At 33.1% G+C, this 21,615-nt stretch overlaps 1 protein-coding gene across 2 annotated transcripts in view; it reads right to left on the minus strand.

Annotated features, from left to right (window-relative positions):
• Positions 1–1,000: 1,000 nt before the first annotated feature.
• KPNA5 (karyopherin subunit alpha 5) overlaps positions 1,001–21,615 on the minus strand; it is a 45,947-nt gene continuing 25,332 nt past the window's right edge. For both annotated transcript variants that reach the window (XM_065888503.1, XM_065888502.1), the window contains 7 exons: positions 16,747–16,846; positions 13,970–14,133; positions 11,867–11,945; positions 9,850–9,975; positions 9,143–9,270; positions 5,994–6,172; positions 1,001–1,188 (listed from right to left, as the gene is read on the minus strand). In XM_065888503.1, the coding sequence (XP_065744575.1) occupies positions 1,001–1,188; positions 5,994–6,172; positions 9,143–9,270; positions 9,850–9,975; positions 11,867–11,945; positions 13,970–14,133; positions 16,747–16,846 (964 nt within the window). The remainder of the gene's footprint in view (positions 1,189–5,993; positions 6,173–9,142; positions 9,271–9,849; positions 9,976–11,866; positions 11,946–13,969; positions 14,134–16,746; positions 16,847–21,615) is intronic.

Here is a 21,615-nt window from a genome sequence, read left to right on the forward strand (position 1 = left end):
ATTAAGTCCATTTAATAAAATTTAACACATAACAAGGTGATTTCTTCAGGAGAATTTTGCCATTCAAGTACCTAAGTTCATTATTACATCGAAAGTGAAACTTTTCAATTACTGCTCTGAAAAATCAGAGAAAGGAATACAGTATTATTTTTGCTATGCAGCACTACTTTAGATTCATGATGGCATCTCACGATGCTCTTTAAAATGAGCAGTGAAAAAATAATAAAACACTATTTCAAAAATGTTGGCATATTTGGTCAAAATACAAAATATACTAATATAATAGCGTTTATATGTTAAAAACACAAACATTTAAATGTTGTGTAATCATTTTAATGTGTTCAACATGAAGAACAGCTTCTCTCTTCACAATTGCCACATTTTAATTGATTATCAGTACAATATTTCTTCTGTATTTTATAAGTAACTTTTACAGGTTTTCTGTAGTCATTTTTTTTTGCAAAGTATAACATAGCACAGTGATTTATAATTTAAGGTAATAGCTATTTTCACATTCTAATTTAGCTTTTTCTCTGTTTCATGCTTCTGAAGCTCTTTTGTTTTGTTTTTGCTTTGAGAGGTAGATTTAGTAAGAATGGGCATATCAAACTTACTGCCAAAATGCAATTATCGACAGCTGTACTGCTAATGTGCAGTTTCTAAGAATGCTAGAAAAATTCAGAACCATTATTGTAATACTTTACTAAAGTTTTCCTTTTCAGGCTTAAATTATTAAATAATCTCATAATGTATTTAACTGTTCACAAATAGATACAAAAAAAACGATGAAAGACATATATACAGGCACACCAAAATAACAACAAAACTATAATAAAAGGTTGCATATGGATGGAAACTTTTGTTTTGCTTTTTAAAAGTGCATTAACGTCTTTCTTTTTTGTTCTACATAAAAACACATCAAATATTCCTAATGACATTACAAGAAAAGGGAGATATCTGAAGCTACCCTTTTTAGCCATTAATTTTTCCTCCTACCAAGTTAAAGTTGAAACCCTTCCATTGGTGCTTCCTGCTGCTGAAATACAAACTGTTGTTGGTTTTCATCCACGTGAGGTACAATACTGGAGTCATCATCTTCTACACCAAAGTAATGTTCAATCAGATCAAAAGCCTTTTGGTAAATTTCCTGATTTTCATGACTTTGAAGAAATTCGATTTTATCCAGGCCTATTAACGCAAAGCATATGTACAAAAACAAAGTTGTTACTCGAATTTCAACATATATTTAAGTCAAAATAATGAATCAATAGCATCCATCAGTCCACTGGCAATTGGATTGTTATTTTTATCTAATTAAAAAGATTAAAATACAATTTTTAAAGGTTACTTTCCATTTACAGTTATTACAAAATATTGGCTATATTCCCTGTGCTGTATACTACATCCTTGAGCCTATCTTACACCCAATAGTTTGTACTTCCCACTCCCCCACCCCACAGGTAACCACTAGTTTACTCTATAAGAGTCTGCTTTTTTGTTATATTCACTAGTTTGTAGTATTTTTTAGATTCTACATATAAGTGATATCATAACTTTAATCTAATTTTTGCACATACTGATAGCCAACACTTATGCCTTATACTTCAAGGATGAAAGAATGGGGCAATGTGGTATGAAGAATAAGCACAGGCTGGGGAGTAAGAAGATCATAGACTCCACCCTTCTAGTTGTGTGATTTTTCCCAAATAAGTTTGGTTCCTCTGTACTTTAGTTTCTGAATTTTAAAATGACAGTTTTACATTATGTAACTCCACAAGTTGTTTCCAGAGTAACTGTGCTAAATAAAAAGCACAAAAAGGGAAAGCAACAAAATAAAAATAAAAAAAACTAAAATACAAGCAAGCTACCACACAAGTTCTCTCACAGAATGAGCCAAAATGTATCAATAAGGATAAATGAATACTATTTGCAAATCCAATACAGCCTATAAGTGAAACTGAAAAAGCTCATTTCGATAGTATAAGGAGAATCTACAGTGCTCTATTTTATTGCTCACAAGAAAATAATCTACATACAAGTCTGGGTGATGCTAAAAATCTTTTTCACTTATTACAGATAAACCTCTTCAATTATATGATTGCAGGATATAAGGAATAAGCAAAGTAGTCACATCTATATACAATCATAGAATAGCCTAAACTCTAGTATAACTTGGGATCAAAATAATGATTGTAGTAAGGAAATATTCTTATATAAGTGATTGATAACTTTTATTTATATGATGTTTTAACCATTGACATTATATAATTTGAAATAAAGGCAAAGTGATCTCCCAGGCTTGGTTCAAGAATCACAAATAAAAGCTTGACTCAACAATATAATATAATAGGACTTAAGACAGAAAGTGAATATTTAATGGAAATATATTGAGAGGAAAAAATACTGACTTAGATTCATGTGTTATCCTAAAATAAATTCCATGTGAGTTAAGTTAAATATTTTAAGACTCCAATCAGAAAAATCTAGCCAATAAATAAAATAATTTTCATCAAATCTCTGTGAGGACAATGACTTTGTAAACTTTGAAGGAATAGAATATTAGGCTGAACCATTTATTAATTATAAAAGAACACAGTTTATCTCATTAAATTAAAAAGGTAAAAAGGATGGGAGAAAAGCTGTATTAAAATAAACTATAAAATAAAATTAATTCAAAATTTTACAAAAAGCGACAAGTTGGTAACTGGACAAAGTATAATAAAGATGTAATTGAGATAAGGAAATATACTAACACATGGAAAATACACACCACTTGCTAAATGAAATAAAACAAGAAACACAGAAAAACAACTTGGTGGTACCATTTTACATTGGCTAAATCAACAAAATCAACAAAACAAGTAAGAGGCAGTGACACTGCCAAGTAACATGCCTTCAGAAAGCAAAATGAGAAAACATATCAAAAACTTAAAAAGAAGTTTGTGCCCAAGCTCAGCAATAATATCCTTGAAATTTTATCCCCAAGTATTAACTCAACAGAAGAAAAATATTAATAAATATTATATTTTTGTATATTTTGTATTATTTGTATGTTATTATTTTGTATAAATATTAAAATATATGATATAATATTTTAATAAAAATATTAAAAAATAAGTATCAGAAAGATGTTTATTTTGGCATATGTAAAGTGCAAAACAAATTGGAAACAAACTAATGGTCAACTACAAGAGTGTGGCTAAAACCCCACTTAATATGGCTAAAACAGCATGCAACATTCTCTTTTTATAACATTATGTGGCTATTGCAAATCACAGAAAATTATGCAAATCATAGAAATTATGTATTGTTTGGAGAAAATGTAAAATTTCTCCAAAATGTTAAAAGTAGAACACCAAACTATACATGGACTGCAATTATATCAATGTAAACTAATTCTGCATAAGGACAATGTAAAAAGGATGGTAAATAATAAAAAGAAATTGTTAAGATAATAGAATTAAGGGTAACTGTAAAAAAAAGATATCAAAAATATTATACTGCTTTTACACAAAATATTTTTATAGAATTAGAGGGGGAAAATGCCTATGGTAGATAATTAAGAATTGACTAACTCTCAACAAAGTGGGTATATAGTGAATGTACCTTAACATAATAAAGGCCATATATGACAAGCCCACAGGTAACATCATACTCAACAGTGGAAAGCTGAAAGCTTTTCCTCGAAGATCAGGAACAAGACAAGATTGTCCATTCTCATCACTTTTATTCAACATAGTAATGGAAGTCCTAGCCAGAGCAATTAGGCAATAAAAAGAAATAAAAGTCATTCAATTCAGAAATGAAGAAGTAAAACTGTCACCATTTGCAGATGACATATTATATACAGAAAATTGTAGACCCCACCAAAAAATTGTTATAACTAATCAATGAATTCAGTAAAGCCACAGGATATAAAATCAATATACAAAAATCTGTTGCATTTCTATACCCTAATAACAAACTATCAGAAAGAGAAATAAGGAAAACAATCCCATTTACAATTCCATCAAAAAGAATAAAATGCCTTGGAATAAACTTAACCAAGAAGGTTCATGAAAGACCTGTACAATGAAAACTATGATGAAAGAAACTAAAGAAGACACACATAAACAAAGACATTCTATGCTCATGGATTAGAAGAATTAATACTGTTAAAATGTTCATACTATCCAAAGCAATCTACAGATCCAATACAATCTCCATCAAAATTCCAACGGCATTTTTCACAGAAATATAACAATTAATCTGAAATTTGTATAGAACCACAAAAGAACCCAAATAGCCAAAGAAATCTTGAGAAAGAACACAGCTGGAGGCATCATGCTCCCTGATTTACACACTATATTATAAAGCTATAATAACCAAAACAGTATAGTATTGGCATATAAGCAGATCAGTGGAACAGAGTAGAGAGCCCAGAAATAAACCCACATATATAGTCAATTAATTTATGACAAAGGAGCCAAGAATATGCAATAGGGGAAAAGGACAGTCTTTTCAATAAGTGATGCTGTGAAAATGATAGCTACATGCAAAAGAATGAAACTGGACCACCATCTTACACCATACTCAAAAGCTAACTCCAAATGGATTAAAGACTCAAATGTAACACATGAAACCATAAAGCTCCTAGAAGAAAATATAGGTGGTAAGCTCCTCGACATTCGTCTTGGCGATGGTTTTTTGAATTTTGAAGTTGATGCCAAAGGAAAAGACCACAAAAGTAAAGATAAACAAGTGGGACCACATCACAATAAAAAACTTCTGCACAGCAAAGGAAAACATCAATAATATGAAAAGATAACCTATGAAATGAGAGAAAGTACTTGCAAATCATATACCTGGTAGGGGTTTAATATCCAAAATATATAAAGAATTCATACAACTCAATAGCATAAAACCAAACTATCCAATTAAAAAATGGGCAGAATATCTGAATGGACATTTTTCCAAAGGAGATACACAGATGGCCAGCAGGTACATGAAAAGATGCTCAACATCATTAATCATCAGGGAAATGCAAATCAAAACCACAACAAGGTATCACTTTACACCTGTTAGAATAACTATTATGAAAAAGACAAGATAACAAGCGTTGGCAAGGATGTGGAGAAAAGGAACCCTTGTGCAGTGTTGGTGGGAATATAAACTGATGCAACCACTATGGAAAACAGTACAGAGGTTCCTCAAAAAATTAAAAATATAAGTGTTGTATAATCCAGCAATTCTACTTCTGGGCATTTATCTGAAGAAAATGAAAACACTAACTCAAAACATATATGAACCCTCATGTTCACTTAAGCATTATTTGCAATAGCCCAGACATAGAAGCAATCTAAGTATCCATCAAAGAATGAATGGATAAGAAAATGTATATGTATATGTGTGTGTGTGTGTGTGTGTGTGTGTGTGTGTGTGTATATATATATATATATATCATTCCATACACAGTGGAATATTATTCAGCCATAAAATAGAAGGAAATCTTGCCATTTGCAACAACCTGGATGGACCCTAAGGGCATTACAGTCAGTGAAACAAGTCATAGATAAAGACAAATACTGTATAATATCACTTATATGTAGAATCTAAAAAAATAAACAAAAAACGAGCTCATAGATACAGAGCACAGACAGATTGGCGGTTGCCAGAGGCAGCAGGTCGGGGGTGAATTATATGGGTGAAAGGGGCTGCCAAAAGGCACAAACTTCTAGTTTGTACAAGCTTTGGGGAAGTAATGTACAGCAATGGGGACTATAGTTAATAATACTGTACTGTATGTTTGAAAGCTTCTAAGAGAGTAAATCTGAAGAGTTCTCATTACAAGAAAAAAAATTTTTAACTATGTTTCATGACATGAACTAAAATTATTATGCTCATTTTGCAGTATATACAAATATTGAATCACTATGTTATATACATGAAACCAATATATCACTTGTATCTCAATTTAAAAAGTTGATAGTAATTATAAATTTTTGACTGCTTACCATATGCTTCTTCAATGAGGGCACAGTATGGATTAATCCCTATTCCATTCTGCTTACATTCTTGTTCTCCAAGACGTAAAATATTTTCAAGTCCATTTAAAGCCACTTGGACTATTTTAGAGTCCATAACAGTCAACAGGTCACAAAGTGGTTTAATACAGCCTAAGGCTACCAAATACCTTCAGAGTAATTAAAAAAAGAAAAGTGGGGAAAAAACATTTTAAAAGATTTAAATAAATATTGTTTATAGCAATGACATAAAAATATTCTTCAGTGAAATGCTACATAAACAATTAAGTATTCCTATACAATCTCAAACATCAAAAAATTTAAATTTTCACTTACATAGGAACCTGAAAATTCTTACTCTCCTAGTTTCATAATTTAACATAATTAGCAATAAATGGTATTACAAATATTAGAAAAAAATACATGCAAGCAAATTGGTACTTACACCTGTTTTTGCATAGCATATGAGCACTAAGAATAATGGGCTCAAGGTTTATTTTTGGTTTTGATTTTTATGGTTAGTTAGCCCATGGAACACATGGAGTCATATGGGGATAGGTAGAAACGAAGATGGAGAAGACATCTAAATCAAACTTCAGGAAATTTCCCACAAAAACAATTGTAGTTAATGTTCTAAAACATCTGCTATGTTTCAGAAGCATAGATGGCTTCTAGGAGCAAAACAGGCCATGTCGTGAATAATTTTAATAAATAATGATCACAGTAACTATTCTACTAATTTCCTAATGCTTTTTTCCTTTTCTAGTTGTTATTAGCTCCTTAAAGTAACTGATTTGTTCACTTGGCAAAAAGTCCACATTAAGCATGTCCTGAAGTCCATATTAAATATACTCTAAAGCCAGGCTGCATGGCTTCAAGTCCTAATTCCACTCCTTGTTAGTTGTGTGATTTTTGAGTAACTTCTCTGTGCCTCAGTTTCCACATCTTAAGTGGGAATAATAATAGTACTAAACTCAGAAGGTTGCTGTAAGAATACTGCAGGTATTCAGTAACAGTTTCCATCCCCCCACCCCCTGGCTTTTTTAAATGTGCATACCTTCACTGGAGCACTCACTTGCCATATACTATTATTACTGTGACTGATCAAATATAATTGCTGAATGAATAACTATCTCACAGAGTTATAAAGTTAAAGAAAAGAAAATACTTGAAAGTATCTGATGCACTGCTGATGCTCAATAATTGAAACGACTTAGCACAACAACTGGCACTCAGTAAATATTAGTGATATGCATGCTGAACCTTATCTGAGATCAAGACTTCTTCCCATATATGTAGAGTTAATGAAATAGTGAAAACTGGCTAGAAAAATAATGATCTCAGTTTGGACACCTGATTCATACTAATACTTTTTTTTTTTTTTTTTTGCGGCACGCGGGCCTCTCACTGTTGTGGCCTCTCCCTGTTGTGGCCTCTCCCGTTGCAGAGCACAGGCTCCGGACGCACAGGCTCAGGAGCCGTGGCTCACAGGCCCAGCCGCTCCGCAGCATGTGGGATCTTCCCGGACCGGGGCACGAACCCATGTCCCCTGCATCGGCAGGCGGACTCTCAACCACTGCGCCACCAGGGAAGCCCCATATTAATACATTTTAAGGAATAATATACGGAACAGACACAAAGATGAAAATAAATTGAAAAAAATACAACTGTTTATAGGTGGACAAACTTTGGGCCCCTAAGCAGATAAAAATAACACCAGCATTAAAAAAAATACAAGTTAGAACAAATGAAAGACCTTGTTTTATTACTCTTGTATTCATGACACAAATGAAATGGAAATAATACTAATTAAATCAAAGAAGAGGAATGGAAAATAAAAAGCACAGACAGATGTTATCAACATGTAGAGATATGAATCTGAGAAAAGAAGATAACAGTAGAAATGAAGGCAATAATAGACAATGATCTCCCAATAAGTAGATTTCAAAATCCTCTACGTGATTTGTAAAATGGCATAGCAGACTGACTTCTTGTTTTATAAATTAAGAAATAAATCAAATATGCATTAGAAAATATTTCCTAAATAGTCACTTCAAGAAACCTAAAAAGTCCTGAGTTTCATGAAGGGATCCTCAAAACAAGAAGATTCTGTAGGAAGTCAGGCTTTTATAGAATTGCAAAGTAGAATTTTGCTATCAAGGAAAAAAGAGTAAAGGCAGGGAATTCCCTGGCGATCCAATGATTAGGATTCTGTGCTTCCACTGCAGAGGGCATGGGTTCTATCCCTGGTTAGGGAACTAAGATCCCGAAAGCTACAAGGTGCAGTCAAATAAAAAAAAGAGTGAAAGCAGAAGATGAAAAGAGATTTAGGAATTGATAATAAAAATTATAATAAATTATAATAATGATAATAGCTAATCTTAGTACAGACCTTAACGTTTAGGCACCATGCTAAAGCACTTTAAATGTACAAATTACATTTAATTGTCAACATACTACCACAAGGTACTATCCATTATTGAATCCATTTTAAAAATGAAGAAAACTGTGGATTAGAGAGACTAAATGACTTTGTAAAGGTCACACATCTTTTATTAAAGGAACAGGATTTGAAAGCAGGCTGACTTCAAAGCCCATATACCTATTATTTATATTGTTAGTAAAAGAAACAAATAAATAAACAATAAAAGGCTAGAATCAAAAAGCTATCCTAAGAAAAAAAAAGAATAATTTATGGAAAAATAAAAGTGAGATACTATCCATAGGTAAAGCTAACAACCAATTAGGAATGTCTGTTTCAATTTTATTTTAAATAAGTGGATATTTAAATTTGTTAGCCATTTTATAAAGTTACATGCATGTGATTTTAATGACCTAAAAAATACTTAATGCCCATGATAGTATATTTTTCAAATTAACACAGGCTTCTTCTTCAGATTTTTTAAACCTCTGATTTTTCATAAGTAGTCTGCCAGGGAGAATGATGTTAATTATACTTTAAATGAAAAAAATAAATCACTGTGAACGAATAACTGATATAACAAATGCTGTCATTTCATATTAGAAATGCTTAAGAAACTTAGAAATGTTTTAGTTTCATCAACAAATAAAAAATATGTATTATTTGAAATTTTGTCCTATTTACATTTATAAAACAGTTTAAAAAATCCGTTTCACACCTTATCTGTTCTGGAGTGCCTCCTGATGTTGCATTAGTTATTGCCCAAGCTGCTTCTTTCCTGGTGCGAAACTCTGCTTTCTGAAGAATCTCAATTAATACAGGAAAAATATTTGCATCTATAACACCCTGAGGAGAAAAAAATAATCATAATCAATGCAAATACTATTTTAAAAATATTAGGAAGTAGATGAATTTTGAAACTTGTTGGCTTTAAAATGTCAGACTTTTTGGAAACATCTTTGGAAATATTTTATTTCCAATCTTCCAACAAACTTTCACATACTTTCTTTTTAAGACTGGAGAATATATTAGCAGAATATAAATTTTAAAGATGATAAAGCATCAACATATGATTGATCAAAATGCATTAGTAATCACTGACTCAAGGAGCTTGATGGGACACTAATAAATCATTATTTAAAAGCTTTGAGAGGAAGATCATTGCCTAACTTATATTTAAGCCTAATGAAATTCAATCCCTTTTTAAAGACTAAATGCTATGTGTCAGGCACTGTACTAGAATGCCTACTACAAGTAAATGTTATTATTTTAAAGGAGGAAAGTCCAGTTCTTTAAAACACTTTTCAAGAATCTTTTAAGAATCTTTTTTTAGTAACTCATTAAAAACAAATCACTGATAAAATGCTGACTTTAGCCCAAAATGACTCCTGAGATCTTGTTTTTTCAGATCTGAAAGGTATTTACCTGAATCTGAGCTCTATTTCCAGCAGTGATATTTGAAACAGTCCAGCAGGCTTCTTTTCTGATTGACTCCTTTGAGCTACTCAATAAGTGTAAGAGACAGGGTAATGCAGAGCAATTCAAAATTACCTAAAACAAACAACAACAACAAAAAAAATGGAAATAGAAAGTTTTATTGGAGAAAAACTACACAAAAATATACTAATTATTTGGTACAGATGAACCGGTTTGCAGGGCAGAAATAGAGACACAGATGTAGAGAACAAACGTATGGACACCAAGGGGGGAAAGCAGGGGGTGGCAGTGGTTGGGAGATTGGGATTGACACAGATACACTAATATGTATAAAATAGATAACTGATAAGAAACTGCTGTATAAAAAAATAAATAAAATTCAAAACTTCAAAGAAAAATACTATTTAGAAACACAAAAATCATTCTGCATTAAAAATCATTAAGTGCATTGAGAAAAAAGAAAAAAGCAATTCCTCTCAAAGTAAAACTTAAGCACTTGCTGTCTTCTACCCTCCCAATTTGCCAAAAGTTGTTCAATGTTGGTGTAGTGAAGTGCCCTGTTCTCAATTCACTCATCTGCAAATAAAAGCAGCATATTCAGAGGTGTGTCCTTCAAGTTTACAAATACATTCAGAGTTCGACTGATACAACTATTTGAAGAGAGATTTAGTGATTGGTCAGCAACCATCCTCTAAGTTTTGCCAAATGAAAAAAATATACAGGGAAAAATATATCTATCTATCAACATATCTCAAACAGTCTGAAAGTATCTAATTCCATAACTGTTACGAAACCTTAATGTGTATAAGTCTGTTTGTTTCATTAAATTTTTTACTGTTCCATTTTCCATTTTCCTTTTCTAAGTAAGTAGAGTCTGCTTTGTCTCTTTACATTTGTTATTCCATGGCAAGATTAATTATGTTCCATTTTCACAGTACCCACAATGATTTACATTAAGTTTACTTGGTTAAAAACATATGAAGCAGTGCACCAAAATTCTGCTCAAAACAGTGTATGTTTAGAAGTGCATTTTATTTTAAAGAGCTATTTTAAATTAATAACTATCAATTTCTAAAGATCTGTTTGATAACTAAGGTAAGTATCTAAATATGACTTTAAAATATTAAAACTGAAAGAATGTAGATTAGAATAAAAAGTTTACTTTATGATGGCAAACAAAGGAGGATTTAATGTTTCAGAGTTTAAGCTTCTGTCTTCAAGAAAGACCACCCCACATCTGAAGTCAATCTGACAACACACCTTTTTTTCTTGACACTCACCATCCTCCAAGATAGGCAGACAAAGACAAAGACACACACACACACACACACACACACACACACAGAGTCTGGAAATGTTTTCTTGCTATCGTTCCTTCCATTCTCATAATCAGTCTTCAATTTACTATAAAAGGCCCTTCCATTTCCAACCCCACTTCTAACCTATTTATAACCAATCACCATCTCACTAGCAGTTTCTTTACCAGTCAAGTTTAACGCTTCTTAAACATAACTCACACGTCTGTCTCTGTACGTACGGTCACATGAATTTCTTCTAGTCTGCTGAAATTCTTCTCCACTTTTAAGATTTAGCTTTAGTTCCAACCCCTTTATGGAATCTACAAAGAGTTCTCAGCACACTGATCTCTTTTTTAAATTTTTATACTATTTACTGACAAATCAGTTCTCAGCAAACATACTACCTCAGGTAATTTGCTTTGTTTCAATATATATTTTCTCCTCAATTGAACTGTAAACCCCTCAAGAGCTGAACTCCTATCTTGTACTTCTTTACATCAATATAGGTCTAGGATAGTGCTTTCAGACAGAGGTATCTGAGATGGATTGCTTACTATCAAAAATATGCTTACTGTCACATTGTAGATGCCTGCATAATTATGGTAATGCTAACATCTTGATTAATATGTAATCAAGTGGTATGAAACATGATAAACTTCTTAAAGTTCATTATGTCACCAGTTCATCATATTAAAGTCTGAACTCACCTGTGTTTGTATATCATCACCAGTCACAATATTACCAACTGCTCTTAATGCAGGTGATACAACTTTATAATCATTGTGCCTAAAAGTAATAAAAATATGAACTTACTTACTATACTAAAATTTACAGAAAATTTGCAAAAATTGTACAGAAAATTCTTGCATACTCTCTACCCAGAGATCCCATTCAAGTTTCACTAATTATCTCAGTAATATTCCTATAACAAAGAATCTAACCCAGAATCATGTGTTGCACCCATGTCTCTCTAGTCTCTTTCAACTCAAAATGGTTCCTTAGTTTTCCCTTTGACAATCACAAGCTAGTTATTTGGGGGTTTTTTTGTTCAGTGATTAAGTCCAAGTTATATGCTTTTGGCTGAGATGTCACAAATGCTATACAGTCTTTTCATTACATAGTATTGGATGGCATATGGTATCTATTTTGTCCATTATAGTGGCACTGGCCTCTGGTCACTTAAGATGGTGTCTCCCAGATTTCTTCACTTTAACGTTACTGTTTTTCCCTTTATAATTGTTTTCTGAAGAAATACTACTTTTAGACTATGTAAAATCCCATTCCTTAACCTACTTTCACCATAAGTTTTAGCATATCTTGATATTTATTGTCTGAATTATTAATAATTATTAGTATTGTTGCCCATGATGATTTTCTAATGCTATCACTTCAACTATGTGTCTTTTCTATCTATTGATCTATCTACTTATTTTAGTGTGGACTCATGGATTCCTATTTTATTCAATAAGTTATGTTACTACAATTTATTTCAATGCTCAAATCATCCCAGGTTTAAGCAGTAGGAGTCCCTTCAAGTGGACTTCTGTGGGCTTTTGACATTTCTCTATTCTTTGAGTACTCATTACTTTCTGGGTTCATCTTATTTTTTTCTCAGTTCCAGCCCTGGAGTTAGTCATTTCTTCAAGAACCTGTTGATTCTATGTGGTGGAGAATAGTGTTTAAAAACCAAGATTTACGCATTTGGTGTGCTCATCTTGTTAGTACAGATGTGTCACTGCTCTCAGGCCCCTAAGAGGACACATAACATATATACACATATATTTACATATACATTTTTTTCTATATCTATCTTTTTATGATGAAAGCCATGAGTTCACACTGATACCTCTACTTCAGATCTAATAACACAAGATTATTTTGGCTTTTCTCCTTTTCATATGTATAGCTCCATTTTCTAAGAATAAGAAGCTGGCTTCTATGATCATAATCTCTCTATATATGACCAGTCTTCTGATCCAGCTAAGCTGCTATCCTATCTCGTAGTGTGTTGGCTCCAACCCCTGTTCCAGCCTGCTTATCTGCTCTGCTCTAGTGGGTGCCATCCTTAACCTAGGTCCTGATCTGATCCCCCTGTTGGATCTGCCTTCCCATCCTTCTCAGATGCTGTCCTCAAGCTAGGGCTACAACCCCTTATCGAACCTCTCTTTTTCTACCATCTACCTTGTTTAGGCCTACCTAATGGTTTTCTGACAAAAGAAGAAAGGATGAAAGATTATACACTTTTTTAAAAGAAGAGGATGAGGAAACTACAATACCTTTCTAAAACAAGTTTTCTTACAACTTTTTAACTTCTTTGTAAAGCAAATCTGTTCTTTTTAAAGAAGGTAGCAATAATAGCCCAGCGAAGAGAAACATGATCTTTAATACAAGTGAAATACTAAATGTTTTTCACTGCACGGACTTATACACAAATTAATTACTGTAATGAACAATTAACTAGATTATTAGTTCTGTGAGAGCAGGAACTGTATTCCATACATCACTAATACATTGCACAACACTAGCAGGTAATAGGCATTTCATAAATACTTGTTGAATTAAGTCCCGCCCATTCCTGAAGAGATTAAAACTAGTAAAATTAATTAACAAACTGATTAGTTCCAAATAGAGGATTTAAGAACTAAGTTTAAGGGTCAAATTCTCAGTATTATAGCTATTCTGCAGAGTGGACTTGGTAGCTTTTCAATCCTTCCTGAAGATAGTGATTCTTGAGATGTTTAGAAGGCCATTACTCTAACTGCTAAACTTAAAACACAATCATACACTTATTAACCATAAATTATAGTTACATCAAAAGTTCCACCAATCTTCGACAGACTCCAGAATCAATGACAGCTTGAATCTTATCATTGGATCCATCGGAGAGATAAGAAAGGGCCCAACACACATCTGCTAATACATCTGGGTCACTGCTAAACAACAATCGTGACAGGACATTTAAGCAAGGTGAAACCTGGAAGGGAAGAAAGAGCCAGTATTTAAAATTTTTCTCTATCTAAAACAAAGTTTCTTTAGGAAAATTATTTCTACTCTGTTTAAAATGAAAATTTAATGCTACAAAAATACCAGAGAAACTAAGACATTCTATTGTTTTAAAATTATGATCATGAAAACTATATATAAATATGAAACTGATTACGATTCCTATTTATCTTATATTGAATAAGATATGTGGTAATTTAAAGTTCTTAAAAATAATTAAATACGTATTTGGGATGCCCTGTCTATGTCCAAATCATACACACACACCCTCAATGATTTAAAAAACAAAGTCCTACAGAGTTCTCGTTTTAAGAAAGTAAAATAAAAACATTTCTGTTTCTGGCTTCTCAGAAACAAGGAAAAGAAGAAATAGCAATACAAATCTCATCTTTGAGGAGTCCAGTAGACATTTATACCTGACCACAACTGGTGAACTACAGAAACTGAACTTTGGGGTATCAAGCATAGAGGAGGTTGAAATTAAACACTGGATTGGAAACTATAGAGATTAAGTAAAAGTTACATACTGATTGAATTGAAAACTTCCAGCCCTCTTGCAATTCCCAGCTCCCAGATCTCCAGTGGTATTACCTAGTCAACCCAATCTACCCACCTTCCAATAGGAGAGTGGAAAATCTGTCTCTAGAGAAACAAAACGGTTTTAGAAAACATACTGAAATTTTGAGTTCCTCAAAGAAAATATGGTTTTGCTGCCCAATTATCCTACAACGAAGCCCATAAGATAACAAGCCTGTACACCCATCTTCCAATCAGCTTTTTAGTGCCTGCCTCCTGAGTATTTCCAGCGTGTCAAGGATCACCAGATATATAAGGAGAGCCTCCAGTAGGAAAGAGATCAAGACAAACAAACCATAAACAAAACAAAAATGTAGACAGACATCAGAAAAAAGAAAACTTCCAAAATTATAAATCCACAGATAAGAACATTTGCTGAAACCATAAAAGAACAAAATTCTACATGAAGATGAGCAATCAAAGAACAAACAAAATTATTGTTGAGAATATAAAATATGATTGTGGAAATAAAATTTCAAAAAAATCTGAATGATAAAGGAATCTCTCTCATAGAAAATCACAGAAAATTTACTTAACAAAAGTCTTAAGCCCTATTAATGTGATATTACACTGTAAGTTTGGAATATGTAAGTAAACAAAAAAGACCAAGATTCCTAACTCTAAAGAGTTTACATTTTAGAGGAAGATTTTTTTTAAGTTAATATAAATAATAAACACATATTATGTTAAAAGGTGTTAAAAAATGAGAGTAAAATGTTGGGGTCTGTGGCTGGGGGATAGTGATAGATTACACTAAATACAGTAGTTAGGGTAGAGCTCATGGAACAGGTAACTTCTAAGCAAAGACTTAAAGATGAGGGAATTAGGTAGGTATTAAGCAGTGTCATAGGGCAGTGGCTCTCAAAGTGTGGTCCATGGACCCCCTTGAAAACTTTAGGGGGTCTTTAATGCGAAAACTATTTTCATAATTATACTAACACATAATTGGCCTTTTTCATTTTGTTGACATTTGCATGAAAAATATAAAAGAAATGGTGGGTGTCATACAGAGTGAAGTAAGTCAGAAAGAGAAAAACAAGTACCGTATGCTAACACATATATATGGAATCTAAAAAAAAAAAAAAAAGGTTCTGATGAACCTAGGGGCAGGACAGGAATAAACATCCAGAGGTAGAGAATGGACTTGAGGACACGGGGAGGGGGAAGGGTAAGCTGGGAAGAAGGGAAAAAGTAGCACTGACATATATACACTACCAAATGTAAAATAGATAGCTAGTGGGAAGCAGCTGCATAGCACAGGGAGATTGGCTAGGTGCTTTGTGACCACCTAGAGGGGTGGGATAGGGAAGGTGGGAGGGAGGCACAAGAAAGAGGGGATATATGTATACATATAACTGATTCACTTTGTTATACAGCAGAAACTAACGCAACATTGTAAAGCAATTATACTCCAATAAAGACATTAAGAAAAAAAAGAAAGAAACGGTGGGTAAAACTATCAGCACATTTGCACAAATCAAAGCAGTGATACCAAAATGTACCACAGATCTTTGTATTCTTCATGTCCACACATTTGTAGTTAAAAGTGGGGAGGAAGAATAACCTTGAAGAAGCAGTAAAAATTACTAATTTTATTAAATCTCAACCCTTGAATATATGTCTTCTGAATATATTGTGAGATAAAATGGGAAATACACATAGAACACTTCTGCATATCAAAAAAGTAAGATGGTGATCCCCAGGAAAAACACTCATTTGAGTTACAAGCTGAATTAGCTATTTTTTCCCATGGGAATATCATTTTTACTTAAAAGACTGTTAATCGTTACTCAGTCTTAGATATTTGGCAGACATTTTTTTTTGGAAAATAAAATGAGCCTTTCCATTGTATATCTTTTGATTTTATGTATGTGCAAATATTGTCTAGTCAATAAAAAAAGTAATTACTAAAAAAAGAGTAAAGTCCCTTTAATCTCTAAAACTCTATAATAAGGAGAGTTAAAAGTTTATGTAGACAGATTCCTTAATTTGTGTATTTTACAAATACCTTACTAAAGTTTGGAGGAGGATTTTTGCCTCTACATAAATTTGAGAGGGCCCATACTGCATTTCTGGTTGTTGTAAGTCTGCTTGAATTTGTTAATAACCTGCCAAGAAAAAGAAAAAAGGAATTGTCACTTTACATTCATTTTTCCTCTTTAGCTGTTTTCTACTATCATAACATAAAAATTCTTAATATATTTTATAAGGAATTCAAACCGACCTGGTAAAATAGGAAAAGGAATTTTTAAAAATTCATTATATTTCCAGAAACAAAAATAAACATATCACAGCTCTATTTCGAAAATTTTAAAAATATGACCTGAATGGATTCTTATAAGACATAAAACATGTTCAAAATAAAGAGTGCCATGGTAAACTGACTTATTAATTTCTATATATTTTAAAAAGAGTATATTATTAGATTACTTTTTTTAACTGTGAAAATAATACACTATACAAATTCATGAAGTAAGGACTACACAGTCAAAGTGAATGAAGATCAGCTGTTGAGAAGAGATAGTTTGTTTTCTTTTGTTTTGTTTTAAACAGATTGCCTATCTTAGTATTTTCATTTGCAACCTGCTATCAACCTGCTAGAAGTACAGAGAACCTAGCTTTAAAAAAAATTCTTGTTCTGGAGTGACTTCAGCAAAAAGGGTAGAGAAGGGAACTCTGGGGGCCTATCCTTCCCCAAAACACCAAAAATATTTTGCAAACTCTGTCAGAATCAACTTTATCAGAACTCTCCAAGAAAGTAAAAGTTCACAATAAGCAAGTAAACTTTTAATCAGGAAGGGGCTGAAATGTGGTAGGAGAGCTTTCTGGCAATATAACTTGCCTTTGCTCAATCCCCTCCCCAGCCTGGAAGCAACCTTGAAGACAAAAGCTGGAGTTCCCACTGTGAGTTCTGGTTCCAAAAGGGGCTATGGAGACTTTGTTTCCAAGGAATTGTGTTTCTCTGTTTTGACCTGTCTGGGTACTCCCTGAAGGACCAATGAAGGGCTTGCCTTTGTTTTGCCTAACCAGGAACTCGCTCATTAAGATGAATGAATATCTGATTTGTCATCAAAAACCATGGAGGACAGAAGGCAATAATATATTTGAAGGGCTGAAAGAAAACTGTCAAAGAAGAATTCTATATCCAGCAAAATTACACTTCAAAAATGAAAGAACAACAAAAGCTGAGGAAATTCCATCACTAGTAGATCTGCTTTATAAGAATAACTATAATAACTAAAATATCCTGAAATAAAAGGACAATAAATAATGACTCAAGACCATATGAAGAAATAACATAACTAAAAATAACTACACAGGTAAATGTAAAAGGCAGTATTATTTTATTTTTGGTTTATAATTTCTCTTTTTTCTATGATTTAAAAGATACATACATAGAGCAATAATTACAAATCTATGCTAACAGGCACACAATGTTTAATAATGTAATTTGTGACAACAGTAACTTATTGTACGACAGAGATGTAAAGGAACAGAGTTTTTGTATAATATTGAGACTAAATTGGTATAAATTCAAAGTTGTTGTTACTTTGTTAGTTGTACTCCTTAGATTAACCATTAAGAATATAACTAAAAAATATACTAAGAAAGAAATGAGAAGTAAATCAATACAGTATATTACCAAAAAAAAAAAACCAATTAAACACAAAAGAAGGTAAGAAGGAAGGAACTGAGGAGCAAAAAAAGATTTAAGCCATAAGACACACAGAAAACAACAAAATGGTAGAAGTACTTCCCCATCAGTATTTACACTGAATGTAAATGGACTAAACTCTTGACTTAGAATTAAAAGGCAATGACTGGCAGCATGCATTAAAAAAAACAGAACAAAAACAATTCATGAACCATCTGTAACACACTCACAAGACACTCCTTTTATTTTATTTATTTATTTTAATTTGTGTGTGTGTGTGTGTGGTACGCGGGCCTCTCACTGTTGTGGCCTCTCCCGTTGCAGAGCACAGGCTCCGGATGCGCAGGCTCAGCGGCCATGGCTCACGGGCCCAACCGCTCTGCGGCACGTGGGATCTTCCCAGACCGGGACACAAACGTGTGTCCCCCGCATCAGCAGGCGAACTCTCAACCACTGCACCACCAGGGAAGCCCAAGACACTCATTTTACATTCAAAGATACAAACAGGTTGAAAGTGAAAGGGTGGAAGAAACATTCCATGCAAGTAATAATCCAAAGAGAGCCAGGGGAGCTATACTAGCATGAGAAAAATGGATTTAAGTCAAAAATTGTTTAAGAGATAAAGAAGAACATTATATATTGATAAGAATGACAATCCATCATGAAGTTATAACACATAGCAACAGAGCAAGCATACAAAGCAAAAATTGACAGAATTGAAGAGAGAAATAGACAGCTATAGAATCATTGTTAAAAACCTCAATATAGGGCTTCCCCAGTGGTACACTCCATGTTAGATCACAAAGCAAATCTGATATATTTTCAAAGATTGAAATCATATAGAGCACAACAAAATGAAACAAAAAATCACTAAAAGAAGGAAAATTGGAAAATTCACAAATATGCGGAAATTAAGTAACATATTCTTACACAACCAATGGGTCAAAAAAACTCCCAAGGAAATTAGGAAATACTTCGAAATAAATGAAAATGAAAACCCAACATGCTAAAACCTACAGAATGCAGTGAAAGCTCAGAGGGAAAATTATAGCTGAAAATACCTACATGAAAAAAGAAGATCTCAAAAAAATATAACATAAACCTTCATCTCAATTAAGAAACTAAAAAAATTAAAGCAAACAAAACCCCAAGCTAGCAGAAGGAAGGCAATAATAAAGAGCAGAAATAAATGAAATAGAGAAGAGAAAAACACTAGAGAAAATGAACTAAAGTTGATTCTTTGAAAGAAAAATCAACAAAATAAACTTTTACCTAGACTGACAAAGAAAAAAAGACTTAAATTAGGAATGAAAGTGGTGATATTACTACTTATCTTTCGGAAATACAAATAATTATAAGAGAATACTATGAACAACTGTAAGCCAACAAACTGGATAACCTAGAAGAAATGAACAATTTCTCAGAAACACATGAACTACCATGACTCAAGATGAAACAGAAAATCTAAATAGATACATAACAATATAAGATACTGAACCAGTAATCAAAAATTTTCCAATAAAGAAAAGTCCAGCACAAGACAGCTTCACTGGTAAGTTCTACTAAACATTAAAGAAATCCTTCTCAAACTCTTCCAGGAAATAGAAGAGAACATTCCTACCATTTTTTTTTTTTTTACATCTTTATTGGAGTATAACTGCTTTACAATGGTGTCTTAGTTTCTGCTTTATAACAAAGTGAATCAGTTATACATATATATATTTTCCCATATCTCTTCCCTCTTCCATCTCCCTCCCTCCCATCCTCCCTATCCCACCCCTCTAGGTGGTCACAAACCACCAAGCTGATCTCCCTGTGCTATGCAGCTGCTTCCCATTAGCTTATCTTTTACATTTGGTAGTGTATATATGTCCATGCCACTCTCTCGCTTTGTCACAGCTTACACTTCCCCTCCCCATATCGTCAAGTTCATTCTCTAGTAGATCTCTGTCTTTATTCCTGTCTTACCCCTACGTTCTTCATGACATTTATTTCCTTAAATTCCATATATAGGCATTAGCATATGATATTTGTTTTTCTCTTTCTGACTTACTTCACTCTGTATGACAGACTCTAGGTCCATCCACCTCATTATAAATAGCTCAGTTTCGTTTCTTTTTATGGCTGAGTAATATTCCATTGTATATATGTGCCACATCGTCTATCCATTCATCCGATGATGGACACTTAGGTTGTTTTCATCTCCTGGTTATTGTAAATAAAGATGCAATAAACATTTTGGTACATGACTCTTTTTGAATTATGGTTTTCTCGGGGTATATGCCCAGTAGTGGGATTGCTGGGTCATATGGTAGTTCTATTTGTAGTTTTTTAAGGAACCTCCATACTGTTCTCCATAGTGGCTGTACCAATTCACATTCCCACCAGCAGTGCAAGAGTGTTCCCTTTTCTCCACACCCTCTCCAGCATTTATTGTTTCTAGATTTCTTGATGATGGCCATTCTGACCAGTGGGAGATGATATCTCATTGTAGCTTTGATTTGCATTTCTCTAATGATTAATGATGTTGAGCATTCTTTCATGTGTTTGTTGGCAGTCTATATATCTTCTTTGGAGAAATGTCTATTTAGGTCTTCCGCCCATTTCTGGATTGGGTTGTTTGTTTTTCTGTTATTGAGCTGCATGAGCTGCTTGTAATTTTTAGAGATTAATCCTTTGTCAGTTGCTTCATTTGCAAATATTTTCTCCCATTCTGATGGCTGTCTTTTGGTCTTGTTTATGGTTTCCTTTGCTGTGCAAAAGATTTTAAGTTTCATTAGGTACCATTTGTTTATTTTTGTTTTTATTTCCATTTCTCTAGGAGGGGGGTCAAAAAGGATCTTGCTGTGACTTATGTCATAGAGTGTTCTGCCTATGTTTTCCTCTAAGAGTTTGATAGTTTCTGGCCTTACATTTAGGTCTTTAATCCACTTAGAGCTTATTTTTGTGTATGGTGTTAGGGAGTGATCTAATCTCATACTTTTACATGTAGCTGTCCAGTTTTCCCAGCACCACTTATTGAAGAGGCTGTCCTTTGTCCACTGTACATTCCTGCCTCCTTTATCAAAGATGAGGTGACCATATGTGCGTAGGTTTATCTCTGGGCTTTCTATCCTGTTCCATTGAGCTATATTTCTGTTTTTGTGCCAGTACCATACTGTCTTGATTACTATAGCTTTGTAGCATAGTCTGAAGTCTGGGAGCCTGATTCCTCCAGCTCCA

The sequence above is a fragment of the Phocoena phocoena genome, chromosome 12 (genome assembly GCF_963924675.1).
Source record: "Phocoena phocoena chromosome 12, mPhoPho1.1, whole genome shotgun sequence".
NCBI lineage: Eukaryota > Metazoa > Chordata > Mammalia > Artiodactyla > Phocoenidae > Phocoena > Phocoena phocoena.